Source organism: Pristiophorus japonicus, chromosome 8 (genome assembly GCF_044704955.1).
Source record: "Pristiophorus japonicus isolate sPriJap1 chromosome 8, sPriJap1.hap1, whole genome shotgun sequence".
NCBI classification, from domain to species: Eukaryota; Metazoa; Chordata; class Chondrichthyes; family Pristiophoridae; genus Pristiophorus; species Pristiophorus japonicus.
The window spans coordinates 601,765-624,230 of NC_091984.1; the positions used below are offsets into that span (position 1 = coordinate 601,765).

The window sequence follows — 22,466 nt, forward strand, 5'->3', positions numbered from 1 at the left end:
GGCGGCAGAGGGACGGAAGCGCGCGGGGTAGCGGGGCGCAAGGCGGGCAGTGTCATCAGCGCGGGCGCTGACCCGTATCAACGGCCCTCCCCTTCACTTAAAGAGCAGGGACACTGCAAGGCCTACGAGGAGCCCACTGGGCCACCAGGGAGGGTTTCGGCCGAGCCTGCCTGTCGGCTGAACCCGTGGCCGCCATTGTCGTGCCAACTGACAATTAAAATAAAATGGCAGCCGCGGCGGTGCGCCCTCCCCTTTAAGGGGGGAAGGCCCCGCCCAGTCACGGGCTGCCTCCCGCCACGCGAAGCTGTCGAGGGCAGCGACTGGCGGCTGCAGTAACGCCAGGAAATTTCCCTCGTGGGATGGAAAGGGGTCGGCACCAGGGGTAAGGGGTCACTGCCGGGGGGGGGCGGGGGGTAAGGGGTCGCTGCCGGGGGTTAAGGGGTCACCGCCGGGGAACAGGTGTCACCGCCGGGGTTCGGGGCCGGTGCCAGGGTTCACCGCGGGGAAGTAAGGGGTCACCGCCGGGGCTAAGGGGTCACGCCAGGGGGTAAGTGGTCATGCCAGGGGGTAAGGGGTCGCCGCCGGGGGTTATGGGGTCACCGCCGGGGGTTATGGGGTCACCGCTGGGGGTTAAGGGGTCGGCGCGTGTCCCAAAGCGTGTCACAGCACCGGGCGGGGCGGAAACACGAGGTGGGACGCACATCCGCCTGCCCCCGGTCGGACAGGACTTAGTGCCCCTCTTAGAGGCAGTAATGGGCCTGAAGGAAGGGGCAATTTCAGGCCCCAGGGACGATCACGTGATCGGTCGTGCTCTGAGCACGACGTCCATTCTGCTCATGGACACACACTCACATAACAGCCTTGTCACTCGTTATATATTAAAAACACTGTCCGCGAAGGGAAGTTCATTTTCAGCCCTGTTAAAACAGATTCAAAAAAAGTTCAAAAAAATAAATTTTTGTATAAAATATTTGATTTAATTGCATTTCAATGAATTTTAAATATGTAAGGTGTTTGTTCAATTTATTTTCAGTGTTCCCATTCACACTTACAGCAGCTGTGTACACTCAGAATGGCCAAGGGTCACAATGGGCGCACCGAGAGGGCAAAGTTCAGGGCTGCCCCGGCTGGGGGGCGGTTCCAGCTGCGAGGCGGGGCTTTCTGCTCCGCCCCCCCCCCCCCAGCGGAGGTGGGGCGTAATGTCGCGCGCTCCACTTCCTCTCGGGGACGGGTCTGGGGAGGTAACCGGGGGGGGGGGGGGGGGGGGGATGATCCATCGCTGCGTGGAGAGGCGCGCAACGCTGGCAGTGGGCACAGGGCCCTCCCCTTCCTTTAAAGGGGCGGTCACGCCGGGGTCTCTGCATCGGGGAGAAGGTTCCACCGTTACACCACCGGGGCGCGGGGCAACAGCGCGCCACAGAGGCGCAGCGCCGTGCGGCACGGTTACCCTCGGTTTCAGGAGGGCAAGGCCGCGACCGGTCAGTCGGCCATTTTATCAACATTTTGCCGCCGTTCCGCCCCTTTAATTTTCGCCCACCGGTTCGCGACCCGCTGGCTGGTCCGGCCTTCGCCCGCAGCAAAGGGGCGCTGCCGAGGTTTCGCTCCGGGATGAAACCCGGGTCGCTGCGCCCGGTGATGATGTCATCGCCGCCATGCGGTGGCCCGGGGCACTACCGGTTAGCACCGCCGCCACTCTCTCGGAATTTTGCGGCCCTGCATCCCGGGGGTGCTAACGCGAGGGGCTAACGACCCGAATTTCTCCCCCTCTGGTTCAGCCTCAGACAAATGCTCGGGAGAGGGATGGAGGCAGTGATCAGGGAACGGAGTTTGTGGCGGGAAGACTGAAGACTGTGGCTTTGGTCTTCCCCATATTTAATTGGAGTAAGTTTCCGCTCATTTAGCACTGGATGTCGGACAAGCAGTCTGACATTTTAGCGACAGTGGTGGAGAGGTAGAGCTGGGTGTCTCAGCGTACGTGTGGAAACTGACACTGTGTTTTCGGATGATGTCGCCAAGGGGCAACATGTAGGTGAGAAATAGGAGGGGCCCAGGATAGACCCTTGGGGGACACCAGAGGTAACGATGGGGGGGGGGGGGGAAGAGAAGCCGTTGCAGGGGATTCTCTGGCTACGATGAGATGGATAAGAATGGAACCAGGCGAGTGCAGTCCCACCCAGCTGGACCATGGTGGAGAGGTTGGAGGAGGATGGAACCAGGCGAGTGCAGTCCCACCCAGCTGGACCATGGTGGAGAGGTGTTGGAGGATGGAACCAGGCGAGTGCAGTCCCACCCAGCTGGACGAGGGTGGAGAGGTTGGAGGATGGAACCAGGCGAGTGCAGTCCCACCCAGCTGGACCATGGTGGAGAGGTGTTGGAGGATGGAACCAGGCGAGTGCAGTCCCACCCAGCTGGACCATGGTGGAGAGGTGTTGGAGGATGGAACCAGGCGAGTGCAGTCCCACCCAGCTGGACCATGGTGGAGAGGTTGGAGGAGGATGGAACCAGGCGAGTGCAGTCCCACCCAGCTGGACCATGGTGGAGAGGTGTTGGAGGATGGAACCAGGCGAGTGCAGTCCCACCCAGCTGGACCATGGTGGAGAGGTGTTGGAGGATGGAACCAGGCGAGTGCAGTCCCACCCAGCTGGACCATGGTGGAGAGGTGTTGGAGGATGGAACCAGGCGAGTGCAGTCCCACCCAGCTGGACGAGGGTGGAGAGGTGTTAGAGGAGGACGGAATGGTCAACCGTGTCACGGGCTGCAGACAGGTCGAGAAGGACGTTTGTCACAGTCACATAGCAAGTCATTTGTGACTTTGATAACAGATGTTTCAGTGCTGTGGTGGAGCGGAAACCAGATTGGAGAGGTTCAAACGTTGCAGGAGAGATGGGCACGGATTTGGAAGGTGACAACACGCTCAAGGACTTTTGAGAGAAAAGGGAGGTTGGAGATGGGGAAGTAGTTTGCAAGGGTGGAGGGGTTGAGGTTTTTGTTTCAGGAGAGAAACATAGGCCCCAAGTTTCCACATGATTTGCTCCTGATTTTTAGGAGCAACTGGTGTAGAACGGAGTATCTTAGAAATCGGAATTCTCGTCATTTAGTTTGCTCCAGTTCTAGTCAGTTAGAACAGTTTCACTTTGGAACAGAATTTTTTTTTCAAAAGGGGGCGGGTCCGGCCACTTACGCCAGTTTTCAAAGTTTCGGCAGTGAAAACTTACTCCAAACTAACTTAGAATGGAGTAAGTGAAGATTTTTGTACGCTCGAAAAAACCTTGTCTACACTTTAGAAAATCAGGCGTAGGTTACAAATCAGGCGTAGGGAATGGGGGGGGGGGTTTAAAGGGAAGTTTACAAACATTAAACACTTCAGTTTTACAAATAAAGAGCCATCATCAATAATAAATGATAAAAACATCAATAAATCAACCAAAAAATCAATCAAAAAAAATGAATAAGAAATATATTTTTTTTTAAATCAATAAATAAAACATTTTCTACTTACCGACTGCAGCACCGGGAGCCCTCGAACAGCATGCTGGGATTCCCCCCCCCCGCCCCACAGTGTGTCTCTATTAGTGTCTCTATCTCTCTGTCTGTCTGTCTGTGTCTCTCACTCTCTGTCTGTCAGTGTCTGTGTTTCTGACAGCGAGGGGAGGGGGAGGAGGGGGGTAGAGGGAGAAAGGGGGGGAGCAGGGAGTGGGGAGGGAGGGAGGCAGAGGGAGAGAGGGGGGAGCAGAGGGAGGGAAGGGGGAGGGATGGGGAGAAGGGGGAGAAGGGGGAGGGGGAAGGGGGGAGGAGGAGAAGGAGGAAAAGGGGGGTAAAGGGGATGGAGGGGAAAGGAGATGGGGGGGAAAGGGGATGGGGGGGAAAGGGGATGGGGGGAAAGGAGATGGGGGGGAAAGGAGAAGGGGGGTGGAAGGAGAAGGGGGAGGGATGCTGAACGGGCGGCCCGAGACTTCGGGCAGGGCCCGTCCCCAGCACCAGATTTACAGGTAGGTGGCGTTGGGTCGGGTCGGGGGGGTGATGGGAGGGAGGTTGGTTCGGTTCGGGTCGGGGGTAGGGAGGTCAGGTCGGGTCCAGTCCGGGGGCCGGGGGGAGAGGGGGGGTGGGGGGAAGCGGGAGTCGGGTCGGTGTCGGGCCCGGAGGCCAGGGGGTCGGGTCTGGGGGCGGGGGTGGGGTGGGGAAGCGGGTGTCGAGTCGGGTCGGGGAGGAAGCAGGAGCTGGCCGTGGGAGGAGCCTTATTCATGCAGCCCCAGTGAGGCCATTGGGCCAGGGCTAGGGGCTGCGTGCTTTGGGCCCCTCCCACACAGTTTTGGGCGCCTGGAGCTACTGCACTTGCGTGCCGACTGTAGCGCGCATGTGCAGAGGTCCCGGCACTGTTTTCGGCACAGGGACCTGGCTCCGCCCCCCCCCACAGCTCGTGCTGCTCCGCGCCGAGGGCCAGAGGACCTGCAGGGAGCCGGAGAATCTGGAAGATTTTTTTAGGCGCACTTTGTGGCGCGAGGAACAGGCGTCCAGGTCGGGACTGCGCCGTTCTAGGCGCGGCTCGAAACTTGGGCCCATAGAAACATAGAAAATAGGTGCAGGAGTAGGCCATTCGGCCCTTCGAGCCTGCACCGCCATTCAATGAGTTCATGGCTGAACATGAAACTTCAGTACCCCATTCCTGCTTTCTCGCCATACCCCTTGATCCCCCTAGTAGTAAGGACTTCATCTAACTCCTTTTTGAATATATTTAGTGAATTGGCCTCAACAACTTTCTGTGGTAGAGAATTCCACAGGTTCACCACTCTCTGGGTGAAGAAGTTTCTCCTCATCTCGATCCTAAATGGCTTACCCCTTATCCTTAGACTGTGACCCCTGGTTCTGGACTTCCCCAACATTGGGAACATTCTTCCTGTATCTAACCTGTCTAAACCCATCAGAATTGTAAATGTTTCTATGAGATCCCCTCTCATTCTTCTGAACTCCAGTGAATACAAGCCCAGTTGATCCAGTCTTTCTTGATATGTCAGTCCCGCCATCCCAGGAATCAGTCTGGTGAACCTTCGCTGCACTCCCTCAATAGCAAGAATGTCCTTCCTCAAGTTAGGAGACCAAAACTGTACACAATACTCCAGGTGTGGCCTCACCAAGGCCCTGTACAACTGTAGCAACACCTCCCTGCCCCTGTACTCAAATCTCCTCGCTATGAAGGCCAACATGCCATTTGCCTTCTTAACCGCCTGATGTACCTGCATGCCATCCTTCAATGACTGATGTACCATGACACCCAGGTCTCGTTGCACCTCCTCTTTTCCTAATCTGTCACCATTCAGATAATAGTCTGTCTCTCTGTTTTTACCACCAAAGTGGATAACCTCACATTTATCCACATTATACTTCATCTGCCATGCATTTGCCCACTCACCTAACCTATCCTAGTCACTCTGCAGCCTCATAGCATCCTCCTCACAGCTCACACTGCCACCCAACTTAGTGTCATCCGCAAATTTGGAGATAATATATTTAATCCCCTCGTCCAAATCATTAATGTACAGTGTAAACAGCTGGGGCCCCAGCACAGAACCTTGTGGTACCCCACTAGTCACTGCCTGCCATTCTGAAAAGTACCCATTTACTCCTACTCTTTGCTTCCTGTCTGCCAACCAGTTCTTAATCCACGTCAGCACACTACCCCCAATCCCACGTGCTTTAACTTTGCACATTAATCTCTTGTGTGGGACCTTGTCAAAAGCCTTCTGAAAGTCCAAATATACCACATCAACGGGTTCTCCCTTGTCCACTCTACTGGAAACACCCTCAAAAAATTACAGAAAATTTCTCAAGCATGATTTTCCTTTCACAAATCCATGCTGACTTGGACCTATTATGTCACCTCTTTCCAAATGCACTGCTATGACATCCTTAATAATTGATTCCATCATTTTACCCACTACCGATGTCAGGCTGACCGGTCTATAATTCCCTGTTTTCTCTCTCCCTCCTTTTTTAAAAAGTGGGGTTACATTGGCTACCCTCCACTCCATAGGAACTGATCCAGAGTCAATGGAATGTTGGAAAATGACTGTCAATGCATCCGCTATTTCCAAGGCCACCTCCTTAAGTACTCTGGGATACAGTCCATCAGGCCCTGGGGATTTATCGGCCTTCAATCCCATCAATTTCCCCAACACAATTTCCCGACTCATAAGGATTTCCCTCAGTTCCTACTTCTTACTAGACCTTCTGACCCCTTTTATGTCTGGAAGGTTGTTTGTGTCCTCCTTAGTAAATACCGAACCAAAGTACTTGTTCAATTGGTCCGCCATTTCTTTGTTCCCCGTTATGACTTCCCCTGATTCTGACTGCAGGGGACCAACGTTTGTCTTTACTAACCTTTTTCTCTTTACATATCTATAGAAACTTTTGCAATCCGTCTTAATGTTCCCTGCAAGCTTCTTCTCGTACTCCATTTTCCCTGCCCTAATCAAACCCTTTGTCCTCCTCTGCTGAGTTCTAAATTTCTCCCGGTCCCCCGGAGAGGGATGATGACGGCAGATTTGAGGGAGAGGGGGACAGTAGCTGAGGAGAGAGAACCGTTAACAATGTCGGCTAACATGGGGGCCAGGATGGGAAGTTGTGTGCACAGCAGTTTAGTAGGAATAGGGTCGAGGGAGCAGGGTGTGGGTCTCGTGGGCAAGATGAGCTCGGAGAGGGCACGAGGGACCTGCTGAGTTCTATGCTGTTTTCAGTATTTGTAAAATTAATCTACATAGAATCACAGAAATTTACAGCACGGAAGGAGGCCATTCGGCCCATCGTGTCCATGCCGGCCGACCAAGAGCTACTCAGCCTAATCCCACTTTCCAGCTCTCGGTCCGTAGCCCTGTAGGTTACGGCACTTCAAGTGCACATCCAAGTACTGTTTAAATATGGTGAGGGTTTCTGCCTCTACCACCCTTTCAGGCAGCGAGTTCCAGACCCCCACCACCCTCTGGGTGAAGAAATTTCCCCTCAACTCCCCTCTAAACCTCCCCCCAATTACTTTAAATCTATGCTCTCTGGTTGTTGACCCCTCTGCCAAGGGAAACAGGTCCTCCCCATCCACTCTATCCAGGCCCCTCATAATTTTATACACCTCAATCAGGTCTCCCCTCAGCCTCCTCTGTTCCAAAGAAAACAAACCCAGTCTATCCAATCTTTCCTCATGGCTAAAATTCTCCAGACCAGGCAACATTCTTGTAAATCTCCTCTGTACCCTCTCCAGTGCAATCACATCCTTCCTGTAATGTGGTGACCAGAACTGCACGCAGTACTCCAGCTGTGGCCTAACCAGTGTTTTATACAGTTCAAGCATAACCTCCCTGCTCTTGTATTCCATGCATCGACTTATACAGTAGTAATATTGTGAAATTTGGGAATAAGTGGTCATGAAAGCCTTCAAAGTACCTAGGCCAATTAAATGGGTGTGGCTAAATCGTGTTGGTTGAAATTTAATGTGGTTCATCATCATCATCATCATCGGCGGTCCCTCGAACAAGGATGACTTCTTCCACACCGAAAGGAATGAGTTCATAGATGTTTTAATGAAGGACCCAATGTTCCAGTCCCGAACTCCAGGGGTGGAAGATGTCTGTGCGTGGATTTTTTTAACGTGGGGTGGCCGTTGCACACCAGCCACCACACGGGCTTGACAGAGTTAGGTCTTGGTCCAGTGGCAAGGGTTAACCAGGACGATTGGAGACCTGCTCTGCTGCACGGACCTAGTGCACGCACATATCGCAGTGTGGGCTGGTCCGTGCTGCCCCTGGGCCCTCGCCTCTCCTGAGCCCTCGCCTCTCCTGAGCCCTCGCCTCTCCTGGGCCCTCGCCTCTCCTGGGCCCTCGTCTCTCCTGGGCCCTCGCCTCTCCTGGGCCCTCGCCTCTCCTGGGCCCCCGCCTCTCCTGGGCCCCCAATCACATCGCTCCACAATCTCTCACCGCTCCTCTGCTCTGACCTCGCTGCTCCTGCTGTACCTGCCCACGCTCCAATCACCGACCTGGATTCTCCCCTGCCAATCACTCACCTACCAACAATCTGCACCAATCACAAGGCACATCTCCCAATCGTAGCGTCACCTCAATCCCTTCGAGGAGACGGTGCCGGCCAATCTTGGGAGGGGCAATGCTGAGCCCTCGGTCAGCGGCGGAATAGAAAGGACACAAGATACTGGTATCCTCGTATGTTATCCTCCTTCTGGCATGCACCTTTTGCTTTCCCGCCCTTTCACAGATTTACAACCCTCTGAGAGAAGAAATTTCTCCTCATCTCAGTTTTAAATGGGTGGCCCCTTATTCTAAGATCATGCCCTCTAGTTCTAGTCTCCCCCATCAGTGGAAACATCCTCTCTGCATCCACCTTGTCAAGCCCCCTCATAATCTTATACGTTTCGATAAGATCACCTCTCATTCTTCTGAATTCCAATGAGTAGAGGCCCAACCTACTCAACCTTTCCTCATAAGTCAACCCCCTCATCCCCGGAATCAACCGAGTGAACCTTCTCTGAACTGCCTCCAAAGCAAGTATATCCTTTCGTAAATATGGAAACCAAAACTGCACGCAGTATTCCAGGTGTGGCCTCACCAATACCCTGTACAACTGTAGCAAGACTTCCCTGCTTTTATAATCCATCCCCTTTGCAATAAAGGCCGATAATCTGCAACTGGGCCCTGTAGATTGAGCACTTTATCTGATTTAGGATGGGATGGAAGGTTTTGATGATAGAAGTGGCCATGATGGATAAAGCAGCCTCACACCACGGAATATTATACTGGCTATCCAACCAGGACCATTGGAATGTCATTCAAATGGTATGTTGGCCTTCATTGCAAGAGGATTTGAGTACAGGAGCAAGGATATCTTACTGCAGTTACACAGGGCCTTGGTGAGACCACACCTGGAATATTGTGTGCAGTTCTGGTTTCCTTACCTAAGGAAGGATATACTTGCCATGGAGGGAGTGCAGCGAAGGTTCACCAGACTGATTCCTGGGATGACAGGACTGTCGTATGAGGAGAGATTGGGTCGACTAGACCTGTATTCACTGGAGTATAGAAGAATGAGAGGGGATCTCATTGAAACGTATAAAATTCTGACGGGGTTGGACAGACTGGATGCGGGGAGGATGTTTCCCGGGGAGGGCTGGGAAGTCTAGAACAAGGGGTCACAGTCTCAGGATACGGGGTAGGAAATTTAGGACCGAGATGAGGAGAAATGTTTTCACTCAGAGGGTGGTGAACCTGTGGAATTCTCTACCACAGAAGGCTGTGGAGGCCAAGTCACTGAATATATTTAAGAGGGAGATAGATAGATTTCTAGACACAAAAGGCATCAAGGAGTATAGGGAGAAAGCGGGAATATGGTGTTGAGATAGAGGATCAGCCATGATCATATTGAATGGTGGTGTAGGCTCGAAGGGCCGAATGGCCTAATACTGCTCCTATTTTCTATGTTTCTATCTTCTGAAGTGGCAACTAGTCAACTTTGTGTAACGTAGGATTTCGAAGTTAGGTTTACATTTTTGTTGATCCTACACCCCCAACCACCACCACCATGCCCCTCCCCCAAAAATCATCACCCCCAACAACTCAACCCAGCAGCATTTTACTCACATTGCCCCGAAAAGCAAAATATCTCCAACTCACTCCCTCAATGGGCACTTCATTAAACTTTGTACAAAACCGAAGCGCACATCCCGGCAAACACAAACCAACGTACTTTATACAGGGTCTTTTTGCTGCCAACTTATTTCTCTCGGGGTCTCCGAGGCAGGAATGCCTCAGCACTGGCTTGCCCACACCTTTTCACACCTTGTGTCTGGCTGCAAATCTGATAGGGACAGTAAGAGGAATCCAACAGACCCTGAAACCCATCAGACTTTTACAATGCCAGACAGCAAAGATCCCACGAAGCGAATTCAAAAATGAAACCATAAGTGAGATGAAACAATTGGTATAAACAATCACTTTCTCTGCAAACCCAGTGAAGCAGGCAGGTTTGGAGATTTCAGTGGGGCCTTTTTTCTAAACCTTTTTAAAATGTTTGCTCCCACAAAATGATCCTCTTTCTGGAGGCTCTGTACAACTGGTCAGTGCTTCTCTGTAACATTTTAAAAACACGTAACATCGAAATGAAAGGTCTTGTGTTGATCTGAAAAGACTTGCATTTATATAGCGCCTTTCACAACCTCGGGATGCCCCAATGCACTTTACTTTTGGAGTGTAGTCACTGTTGTAATGTGGGAAACACGGCAGCCAATTTGTGCACAGCAAGCTCCCACATACAGCCATGTGATAATGACCCGATAATCTGTTTTTTGTTATACTGATTGAGGGATAAATATTGCCCAGGACACCGGGGATAACTCCCCTGCTCTTCTTCAAAATAGTGCCATGGGATCTTTTACGCCCACCTAAGAGGGCAGACAGGGCCTCAGTTTAACGTCACATCCGAAACACAGCACCTCCAATAGTGCAGCACTCCCTCAGTACTGCCCCTCCGACAGTGCGGCACTCCCTCAATACTGCCCCTCCGACAGTGCGGCACTCCCTCAGTACTGACCCTCCGACAGTGCGGCACTCACTCAGTACTGCCCCTCCGACAGTGCGGCGCTCCCTCAGTACTGCCCCTCCGACAGTGCGGCACTCCCTCAGTACTGACCCTCCGACAGTGCAGTGCTCCCTCAGTACTGCCCCTCCGACAGTGCAGCACTCCTTCGGTACTGCCCCTCCGACGGTGCGGCACTCCCTCAGTACTGCCCCTCCGACAGTGCGGCACTCCCTCAGTACTGACCCTCAGACAGTGCAGTGCTCCCTCAGTACTACCCCTCCGACAGTGCAGCACTCCCTCAGTACTGCCCCTCCGACAGTGCAGCGCTCCCTCAGTACTGACCCTCCGACAGTGCGGCACTCCCTCAGTACTGACCCTCCGACAGTGCAGTGCTCCCTCAGTACTGCCCCTCTGACAGTGCAGCACTCCCTCAGTACTGCACTGGGAGTGTCAGTCTAGATTTTTGTGCTCAAGTCTCTGGAGTGGGACTCGAACCCACAACCTTCAGACGCAACAGTGACCGCACTTAAAAAAAAAAAGTACTTAATTGGCTGTAAAGCACTTTGGGATTTCCGGTGGTGGTGACAGGCGCTATGGAAATGCAAGTCTCTCCTTTTTAACGGAGTCCATCGTGGTTATTCAATCCACCCAGGAGCATCATTTACCGTTCAGCTACGCTTGAATACTTTAGGTGATGTTTTGCTTTGCGCCCTGAAATTGTGTCTAATACGCTCCCCTTATATATTCCTGGCCCAAAGCCTCTGCTGGATTTCAGTACATCAACCCACTTCTACAACACGAGACTCCCAAAGCAAGCGCTCTACTCGGAACTCTTTCACGGCAAACGAGCCCCAGCTGGGCAGAGGAAACGTTACAGGGACCACCCTCAAAGCCTCCCTGATAAAGTGCAACATCCCCACCGACACCTGGGAGTCCCTGGGCCCAAAGACCAGTCCGCCCTAAGTGGAGGAAGTGCATCCGGGAGGGCGCTGAGCACCTCGAGTCTCGTCGCCGAGAGCATGCAGAAACCAAGCGCAGGCAGCGGAAGGAGCGTGCGGCAAACCTGTCCCACCCTCCCCTTCCCTCAACCACTGTCTGTCCCACCTGTGACAGAGACTGTGGCTCTCGTATTGGACCGTTCAGTCAGCAAAGAACTCACTTCAGGAGTGGAAGTAAGTCTTCCTCGATTCCGAGGGAGTGCCGATGATGATGATTACAACATCGAGGTTGTCTGAATTCTCTTTCAGCCTCTTGCCGTCAGCTCACCACCAATCAGCTTCGATGTGACAGAGCCTCATTAGCTCTGCACAGGCACACCCAGAACAGATGCAAGTTCCAACAGGTTGGTGAACATAATAGGTCCACAAATCGTCTTCACTTGACAAATACTCTGCTCACCCACTTAGCATGTTCACAAAGCACTGGATTTGTGTATAAAAGGGAAGGGCCACACAACAGATTTTGTTCCTTTTATTAATTACTCGTTAGCCTGTGGGTGTCGCTGACAACACAGCCACTCATTATCCATGGCTAGTTCGCCCCGGGTTTGATACAACTGAGCGGCTTGCTGGGTCACTGCAGAGAGTCACCATCATCATCAGAGGCAGTCCCTCGAACGAGGATGACTTGCTTCCACATGAGTTCACAGATGTATCAAAGAAGGACCCAATGTTCCAGTCCTGAACTGGAAGATGCCTGTGGGTGGATTTTTTTAACGTGGGGTGACCGTTGCACACCAGCCACCACACGGGCTTGACAGAGCGAGGTCTTGGTCCAGTGGCAAGGGTTAACCAGGACGACTGGAGACCAGCTCTGCTGCACGGACCTAGTGCGCCCACATATCGCACAGTGTGGGCTGGACCCGTGCTGCCCCTGGGCCGTCGCCTCACCTGGGCCCCGTACCCTCATTCGCCGCACCTCCGCCACGATCTCCCGCCGCTCCTCCGCCACAAAAACACTCGCCACACCAACACTCGCCACACCTCCGCCACGATCTCCCGCTGCACCTCCGCACCAAACATTCGCCGAACCTCCACCACGATCACCCACCGAATCTCAGCCACGATCCCTCATCGCTCCTCCGCCCCGATCACGCGTCGCAAGTCCGCCACGGCCTTCCCGCTCCTCTGCTGTACCACAGAGATATTCGTGGGGACTGAAGCCATGCACCAGGCAAGGGCAGCAGGTTTCCTACTCTGAAGGATATTCGGGAACCAGTTGGGCTTTTACGATAATCTGCCAGCTGCTTCCAGGTGTTTTAAAAAACCGACTTCAAATTCTCAACCTGTCACGGTGGGACTTGTACCCCTGTTCTGCTGGATTATGAGGCCAGGCTTGTGGAGTACTTGTGCCAGTACACATGAGCACTAATGGCCTACTCCTGCACCTCATTTCTATGTTTCTATGTTTCTAAGCTGCCTTACCCGTGTCAATACCTGCGGACGCCGATTCCACAGGCACTTTCAGAAAACAATTGGACGTGTACCTGAAGTGGACTCGTTTGTGGGGTTATGGGGAAAGAGCGGGGGGTGGCGGGGGGGGGAGTGGAACAAAACTGGGCAGCTTCTTTCAAAGAGCCGGCGGAGGCACGAGGGCCCGAATGGCCTCCTTCTGTGCAGTGAGCTTCTAATGATTGTAAGTAACTGAAGAAATGGATCACCTACCCAGAACGGTCATGATGGTCTTTATTAGCTTCATCGGCATCTTGTTGCGTTTGATGGAGCCAGTGGTGTGCGACGACATGCTTTTGGTTTTCTTTCTGACGTAGATATAGATCCGCAAATATATGGCGATTATGACGCAGAAGGCGGAGAGATTGAATAACGCCCAGAACAACAGGAAACTCCTGCTGTAGATGGGCGCCAGGGATGAGCAGGAGCCGATGTCGCAGATGCAGTTCCAGCCCATGTTGGGGATGGTCCCCATGACGACGGCCGCCGCCCAGATGGCCAGGATCAGACAGGACACCCTGCGTTTGGACAGGTTACTGTGCAGCTGCATCTTCATGACGGAGGAGTAGCGCTCCACCGCGATGACCAGCAAGCTGTCGACCGAGGCGCTGAAGCTTATGTCCAGCAGCGCCTGTCGGAGGAAGTAACGGTGCACTGTCAACGTCCGGGAAAGCTCACCGGTGTGGAACATCATGAAGACGTAGGCTGAGCTGGCGAAAACATCTGCCGCCGCCAGGTTTGCCAGCAGGTAGTAGAAGGGGTAGTGGAACTTTCGGTTGCGCACCACGATAATTATGATCATGGCGTTGCACAGGAAGATAAAGAGGCAGCATATTGTACCGAACACCAAACCAACGTAACGGCTGCACACCGAGAAAGCTTCACCGGAGACGTTGCTACTGAGGTTGTAGAAAAAGCCCATGGATTCGTTGTAGTGACAGGCGCCCATGTCCTCTTCCATTTTGAAGTCTGCAAAACAAGAAATTGAGTGTCAGGCTGGCTGGAAAAGAACTCAACGGAATTTTTTTGGAGCAACCCTTCCCGAGTGGAAAAGTCCCTTCAGTCAACGGGTCACCAGCTGGGAGTCTGAACCTGGAGAGCATTCACTGGCGGGCGGAACGCCAAATGGAATTCAATCCGGAGAAGTGTGAGGTAATGCATTTGGGGAGGGCTAACGAGGCAAGGGAAAACACAATAAATGGTAGGACACTGAGAACAGAGAGAGGAGGCTGTGGGGAGAATTATTGAGGTGTATCAAATGATGAGGGGCCTGGATAGAGTGGATAGGAAGGACCTGCTTCCCTTGGCAGAGGGGTCAGCAAATAGGGGGCATAGATTTAAAGTAATTGGGGGGAGGTTTAGAGGGGATTTGAGGGGAAATGTCTTCACCCAGAGGGTGGTGGGGGTCTGGAACTCACGGCCTGAAAGGGTGGTAGAGGCAGAAACCCTCACCACATTTAAACAGTACCTGGATGTGCTCCTGAAGTGCCGTAACCTACAGGGCTATGGACCGAGAGCTGGAAAGTGGGATTAGGCTGGGTAGCTCTTGGTCGGCCGGCACGGACAGGATGGGCCGAATGGCCTCTTACCGTGCTGTAAATTTCTATGATTCATTTAATTGGTTATAAAAATATCAAGAGAGGTGATAAAACAACGGTTTGACGGACAGTCGAGCGTCATGCAGTTGAGTAATGAGCCGATTTGCTTTCCAATGAGCCCGTGAAGGCGGGGCGTGGGAGGATGGCAGGAGAGTGGGGGGGTGAGGCGGCTGGGGGCAGGAGGCCGTGGTACAACAGTGACTACACTTCAACAAAACAGCACCTCATTGGCTGGAAAGCGCTTTGGGACAGCCGGCGGTGGTGAAAGGCGCTATATAAATTCAAGTCTACGGGGGAGAAATTTAGGGCGTTTGAGTCTCCCGAGCGCTCCCGACTCCCGCAAATTTCCGCCGGCTTTTAGCGGCGGCGGTAACCGGTAGCGCCCCGCTCAGCTGCGTCACCGGTGACGACGCCATCGCCGCGCGCCGCGACTCGTTTCCACGCCGGAGCAGAAATTCAGGAGCGCCCCCCCCGGCGCTGCACGGGACGATGCCAGCGGCAGCTTCACGGGGCATAGGCGTGCCGCGCATACCGCCCATAAGCCCAGCCGCGGGGCCACAGTTAAAGGGCAGGTGGCGATTTGAGAATAAAACATTGGCCTGCGTAATGTCGGATCGCGGGGTCCGTGCCGTGATCCGGCAGCCCGGCTTGTGCCTCCGCTTGTGCCGATGGCACGGTGCACGGCTCCCCAGTGGACCAGGCCGGGACCCGTTTCTCCCCCTGCAGAGTCGGCACTGGGGGGGGGGTTGCGGGGGGCCTGTCTACGTGGCAGTGCTACGCGTCCCATCCCGCTCACGCCCCACAGAGCAAGTGGAACGCGGTATCTTCCTCTCCGCTTGCTCTCGGGGGCGGTAACCTGAATTAGGGTCGCAGGGCGGGACTTCAGCGCCTAGCTCAGGAAACCCCGCCTCGCTGCCGTTACTGCACCCAAACGGGACGCATCGCAATTTCCCCCCGGGGTTTTTTGATGACGTCTCCAGGATTCGGTCCAACGCTGGAGTGGGCAACACAGGAGCTATCTGCAACAATTCCACTTCACTCAAAACCATCAGCACTGATGCCTTGGCTTTCTGCGAACCTCAAGATGTGACTGCCCCTGCCTCCGCAGCAAACAGCCCATACCGAGCCTGTTGACGTTTGCAGGGAGCTGGGAGCCTGCCTTTATGCCTTGCCGCATTGGTCAACATTGCGCTCGCCAGGGACTAGTCTGCTAACCCGAGCTTTTATACTAAAGCCACAGACCAGTGTGAACATGGCCTGTTAACAACAAGGGCATAAATCACGATGAAAATGGACGTCACCAAGATCCAGGTCGGTGATTGGAGCGTGGGCAGGGAGAGCAGGAGCGACGAGGTCGGGGCGAAGGAGCGGCGAGAGTGTGTAGAGGGATGTGATCGGGGTTAAGCACGGCCCAGCCCACACTGCGATATGTGCGCGCACTAGGTCCGTGCAGCAGAGCTGGTCTCCAGTCGTCCTGGTTAACCCTTGCCACTGGACCAAGGCCTCGCTCTGTCAAGCCCGTGTGGTGGCTGGTGTACAACGGTCACCCCACGTTAAAAAAATCCACGCACAGGCATCTTCCACCCTTCAGGATGTAGTTCGGAATATTAGGTCCTTCATTGAAACACCTTTTTGACGTGGAAACAAGCCATCCTCAATACGAGGGACCGCCGATGATGATGATGAAATCACAGGGGTCGGGCGATGAAATCTCACTGCTGTTGGCCTTGGCCACAGGCTAGTCCGGAGGGATGTTTATCAGCAAGTTTTTAAGTTTGGACAGTGTCAGTGCAGCCCAACAAACAGTTTAAAAACTTCAGACAAATGATGGCATCCCACACGTTAAATTCCACACTCGCAAAACATGTGGCGGAGCGACACACGGTCCGTGTGCAATAAGCAACTTGCTGAGCGAACTGGCAGTGTAAGGTAACATGTCATCGACTCTTACAGCAACAAAGGAGGCCATTTGGCCCACTCCCCCGCGCTTTCCCCAAAGCCCCGCCATTTATTTCCTTGTTGAGTACATACCCAATTCCCGGTTTGGAAGTTACTATTGAATCTGCTCCCACCGCCCTTTCAGGCAGCGCGTTCCCGATCACAACAACTCGCTGCGTAAACACATTCTCCCCATCTCCCCCTCTGGTTCCATCGCCGATTATCGTCAATCTGTGTCCCTCTGGTTAATGACACTGGAAACGGTTCCTCCCTGCCTGCTCTAACAAAACGCCTCATCATTTTGAACACTGCTACCAAATCTTTTATGGCATTTCCTCATCACACTGCATTCGGAGATTATCAGACGAGGCATGGTAACATCATCGAATCATAGAACCATCATAGGCATTCCCTCAGAATCATGTGATACCCGCCCTCCTGTATGGCTCAGAGACATGGACCATGTACAGGAGACACCTCAAGTCGCTGGAGATATACCACCAACGATGTCTCCGCAAGATCATAGAACAGTGCAGCCCAACAGAGACCATTCGGCCCATCGAGTCTGTGCCGACCCTTTCGAAGGGCGACCAGTCAGTCCCACCCGCCACCCTGCTCTTTCCCCATATCCCTGCCAGTATTTCTCCTTCAAGTATTTATCGAATTCCTTTTTGAAGGCTGCTATTGAATCTGTATCCACCGCCCTGTCAGGCAGTGCGTTCCAAATCCTCACCCAGAATTCAAATCCGACAATGAAGTGTCTGCTGTGGCTCATTGGGTCACTCTCCCGGTGGGAGGGGCCAGGAGTGAGCAGTCTCTGGGTGGGAGGGGCCAGAAGTGACCACTCGCTCAGTGGGTGGGGCCAGGAGTGAGCACTCTCTGGGTGGGAGGGGCCAGGAGTGAGCACGTGGGAGGGGCTAGGGGTGAGCACTCTCTGGGTGGGAGGGACCAGGAGTGAGCACTCTCTGGGTGGGAGGGGCCAGGAGTGAGCACTCTCTGGGTGGGAGGGGCCAGGAGTGAGCACTCTCTGGGTGGGAGGGGCCAGGAGTGAGCACTCTCTGGGTGGGAGGGGCCAGGAGTGAGCACTCTCTGGGTGGGAGGGGCCAGGAGTGAGCACTCTCTGGGTGGGAGGGGCCAGGAGGGAGCACTCTCTGGGTGGGAGGGGCCAGGAGGGAGCACTCTCTGGGTGGGAGGGGCCAGGAGTGAGCACTCTCTGGGTGGGAGGGGCCAGGAGTGAGCACACTCTCGGTGGGAGGGGCCAGGAGTGAGCACTCTCTGGGTGGGAGGGGCCAGGAGTGAGCACTCTCTGGGTGGGAGGGGCCAGGAGTGAGCACTCTCTGGGTGGGAGGGGCCAGGAGTGAGCACTCTCTGGGTGGGAGGGGCCAGGAGTGAGCACTCTCTGGGTGGGAGGGGCCAGGAGTGAGCACACTCTCGGTGGGAGGGGCCAGGAGTGAGCACACTCTTGGTGGGAGGGGCCAGGAGTGAGCAGGTGCTGCTGATTACTGCAGGAGTTGGAGTGAGTTTGCAAAAATTTGGTGGTCGTTTTTTTTTCAAATTTTAGGGCCTGTTTGGCCCATAAACATCAGCCAGATGCTGCTAAGGGGGCCTGGACTGTCGGGCCCCTCAGAGGACAATGCTCCCAGGGTGAATTTAATCAGGGGAGTTAAGATCTTGAGAAGGGAGAATAAAAGGCCCAAAGATTTGGGCCAGGACCCCAGGCGATTTGGAAAAGAAAACACAGTGGTGGTTCAGTGCCAGGATAAGGAGATGTGAGCTTGGGATATTATCCGGGCCGTACACGAGGACTGTGGGGAGGGAAGTTGCTTTGCCTGCCGACCAAAGCTGAATGTTGGGTTCGAAGTGACGGTCAGTGGGCGAGAGGAGGTAGACAGACTTTTACTGAGCCTGAAGGTTGGTGAGAAGTACTTGGATGTATCTTTGCGGTATTCTGAAGAGGTGGTGCTTTCATTCTTAAACCTGCTGGTTTATGTTGAGGATGATGTGCTGATAAAAAAGTTGTGGAACATTAAACTTTGCTCAGTAATAAAGAGGAGATACTATCCTGGAACACGGGTAGCCGATGGAACCCGTTATGTAACAGTGCGGTTCCCAGAGGGGGTGAAGTCATTGCCCTACAGCATGAAATTCGAGACAATGGAAGGAGTGCAGTACTTCCGGGTTCTGCATGGTAACCAGGTGAAGGTTTGCTATTGCTGACTTGGACACGACCATTGAGTAAGAAGCTGTCCACACCTGTACTGTTATAACTGTAGCGAGTCTGGACACATCGCTCGGAGCTGCAAGGCAGAGAGCTGTGGGGTTTGTCACAAAGGCCCCACCCGCTGTGAATGTGAGGCAGAGGGAAGCTCCTTGAGCAACGAGGAGATGGGAGAAGGAGCAGGAGGTGTGAGTGGAGTGGCCGGAGGAGCGGAGCAGGCGGAGGACAGAGCCGCCGAACGGAATGAGGAAAGGGCGCAAGAAGAGGCAGAAAATTGCGGAGCAGAGAACAGGACGGGGATGGTGGAAAACACACCAAGTACGGTGGATAAGGACAAAGTCAGCAGGGGGCAGAGTCGAGCCACAATATGGCTTGCCTACAGGTGTCCGTGGGGGGAGCAGAGGCGGGGGCGGGGTAAATGCAAGTACTCCAAAGCGAGATGGGGAGTTGTACATCTTGGGGAGCAGGAGGGGGCAAGGCCAGGAGAGGGTGCAAGAGGCCGGAGCCTGAAAGGGGGCAGCAGGACCGGAGCAGGGAGACAAAAGGGAGCAAGATGGGTGGAGACGCGCCATTGTCCCAGAGAGAGAAGAAACGGGGAGCAAGGGTCAGCGGCGGAGGTGAGGCCGAAGGGAGTGACACTGTCGGAGAAACCAGGTTAGCAGGAGGACTCTCTCAGGGAGATTCTGTATCTGACGGGGAACAGGGACAGGAGATTACAGAGGAGCTGGAGAGTGAGGGGTCAGAGGGGGATGGAGACATGGAATTGGGGAGGAGGGCATCATGTGGGAAGGGAAAGGTTAGTGAGGGGCAGGAGGAGGGAGAAGGGACAGTAATGTAAGGGCTGAAACTGTCGGGAAAGTTCAAACAGGAGGAGAAAAAGAGCCGGAGGCTGCAGGAGAAAGCAACAGCTTCCCAACAGGTTGGGAAGGAGCGTGAGAGGAGGGAAGGGCCAGAGATTTAATGATGATGGGGGGGGGATTATCAGACACACTTCTTTTATTAGGAGCAATGATTACATTGGTCTCGATTAATGTGAATGGACTGAGGGGGGCAGAAGAAATGGCAGCAGCTGTTGCAGTGGTCTAAAGGCACAGACCTGTTGTGTCTGCAAGAAACCTTTTGGGATGAGGATATCCTAGAAAGAGTTCGGAAGGTTTGGAAGGGTGAAATGTTTGCAAGTTGCGCAAATAATAACCGCAGAAGGGTGGCTGTTTTAGTGAATCCGTCCATAAAAGAGAACGTTACATTGGTAGACAAGGACACTGAGGGAGGATTTTTACAGCTTAAGGTACAAATGGAAGAATTGAATTGTGATCTCTTTAATATCCATGCAGCGAATGACCATTGCAAGTGTTGTGAGTTTTTTCGGTGGTTATTCACAGAAGTGGCAGAGATGGAAAACCCTTGTAAAGTGGGGGATTTTAATGTGTTTTTTTCTCGGATGGATATTTCAGCCCAGATGACCTTTAAGGATGATAACACCAGAGAGACGTAAAAATTATGGGAAATTTAAATTTGAGAGACTATGGAGGGATCGGAACACCATAAAAAGGGAGTTCTCCAGAGGAGGTTGTGCGAGTGATGTTTTAAAACAGAGTCGAATAGATTTTGTGTTAATGTGGGAAAGGTTAAGATGGAGATTTATCATAAAACAGTATTTTTAGTGACCACTCGGCTTTGCTTCTTAAAATTAAATTTAGGAACAGCAGAGTTAAGATCGGTCAGTACCTAAAACAAATCGCTTTTAAAGAAGGGATTTTAAATATAATAAAGAATGCTCGGAAATAATCTTTATTCTTGAAAGAAAAAATAGAGTTTGTTGGGACAATTTCAATATGAGGTAAAAGTTTTTTCGGTACGTTATGGGAAAGAGAGAGCAACTGCTAACCAGCGTTAAGAAGAGAATCTAAACAGAAGGTTTACAGATATCTATAAAGCAGGTGACGGAGGGGATAAGGGAGCAGAGACTAAGTGGAAGGTTTTAAAGGAAGAGTGGGAATTATTGCAAGCTGTAAAATGCAAGGGGGCCATTCTCCGCGCATAGGCTAAAGATGCATTGGCGGGAGAAAGATGCATTAGTTATTTTCAAGAGCAAGAGAAGTTGCGACAAAGGTTATCATTAATTGGAGAGTTGAAGGTTGGGGAAAGGATCATTAATGAAAGTGGGGAAATTATAGAGACGGCTAATAGCTTTTATCAAGAGTTATACAAAAGAAGACATTTCCAAATTGGCGATGGAGAAGGTTAGTGCTTTTATTGAAGAGGGTTTAAAGGAGGATGAGATTTGAAACATGTGTAACAAGAAGTAGGATTAGCAGAAATAAAAGTAGCACTAAGTGGAAGGGAAAGCCCAGGATGCGATGGACTAAGTGCAGAATTTTATAAAGAATTTTTAGAGATTTTAAGTCCATTGGTCGCAGAGGCTTTTAAGAAGATTAAAACAGAGGGAAGCCTGGCCCCATCTATGAGGAGAGGTATCCTAAGCTTAGCTTATAAAAGTAAAGGGGATAGAAGGAATCTGAAGAATTGGAGGCCCATCACATTATTAAATGAGGATTATAAGATCTTGGCGAGGGTTATGGCAAACCGTTAGAAGGCGGTGATGCCGCAGATAGTTTCGCCCTCTCAGTCCTATGGAATCATAGGCCGGGACATCGCTGACTCTGTGGTCTCAATCCCAGATGTGATAGAACTCATGGAAGAGAGAGGGAGGGAAGTTTATGTGCTAAAGATGGATCAAGAGAAAGCCTTTGATAGAGTCTCTCATGAGTTTTTATTGATGGTTTTGGAAGCATTTGGTTTTGGGAAAAATTTCACTGAGTGGGTAAGGATTTTTTATTCATACTCATTTAGCTGGGTTAAATGTAATGGTTTTTTATCCAATACAGAGATCAGTGAGACAGGATTGTCCCCTGTCCCCATTGTTGTACACACTGGTAGCAGGACCATTCGGTTACATGATACGAAAGGCACAAGGCACAGTCGGGATTGTGGCTCCCAGTTCTGGGCCGGTGTCGGTGATACACCAATATGCAGATGATACGACCTTAACGTTGAGAGACGGGGAGTCAGTGAGGAAAGCTATGGGAGTAGTGGAGGAGTATTGTAGAGCTTCAGGAGATGGAGTGAATGATAGTAAGTCCCAATGTCTGGTTGTGGGAAGGAGTCGGGGCGAGTGGGTGGAGGTTTAGAAGTTCTGGGAGTGCACATGGGGTGCAAGGATAGGGATGAAGTGGATCGATTAAATTGGGAACCGAAGGTTATGAAAATTAAAAAGATTTTGGGAAGATGGGAAAGAAGGTGGTTGAAAGTGCAAGGAAGAGCGACAGTGGTGGCAGCTCTCCTGCTATCAACACCATGGTACTTACTGACGGTGGAGGACATTCCTGTGGGCGGAAAAGTCTATCCATCATTGGACAGCAAAATCAGGGAGGACTCAATTTCCCAGATATTGATTTGAAGAAAAAATCCGTTAGAATTAAATGGGTAAAGAGATTTCTTCAGAAGTCAAATACAAGTTTTTGGAAGAGTTATTTCCAGCAATTTTTTTTAATTAAATGGGATAGGAGGACAGGGAATATTGTATATGGAATACAACAATATGTTTTTGAAATCGATTAAACCTCTCACTAGGGTACTTATTGACACTTGGGCCCAATTTTTTTTAAAGTGTATAGTTTATGCCCAAAGGTGCTG

The 22,466-nt window shown here is 52.4% G+C and overlaps 1 protein-coding gene across 1 annotated transcript in view; it reads right to left on the reverse strand.

Moving 5' to 3' along the window:
* lpar3 (lysophosphatidic acid receptor 3) overlaps positions 1-22,466 on the reverse strand; it is a 116,275-nt gene that overhangs the window by 44,352 nt on the left and 49,457 nt on the right. Inside the window, exon 2 of the mRNA XM_070885950.1 lies at positions 13,230-13,985. Within this exon, the coding sequence (XP_070742051.1) occupies positions 13,230-13,977 (748 nt within the window). The 5' untranslated portion in view covers positions 13,978-13,985. The remainder of the gene's footprint in view (positions 1-13,229; positions 13,986-22,466) is intronic.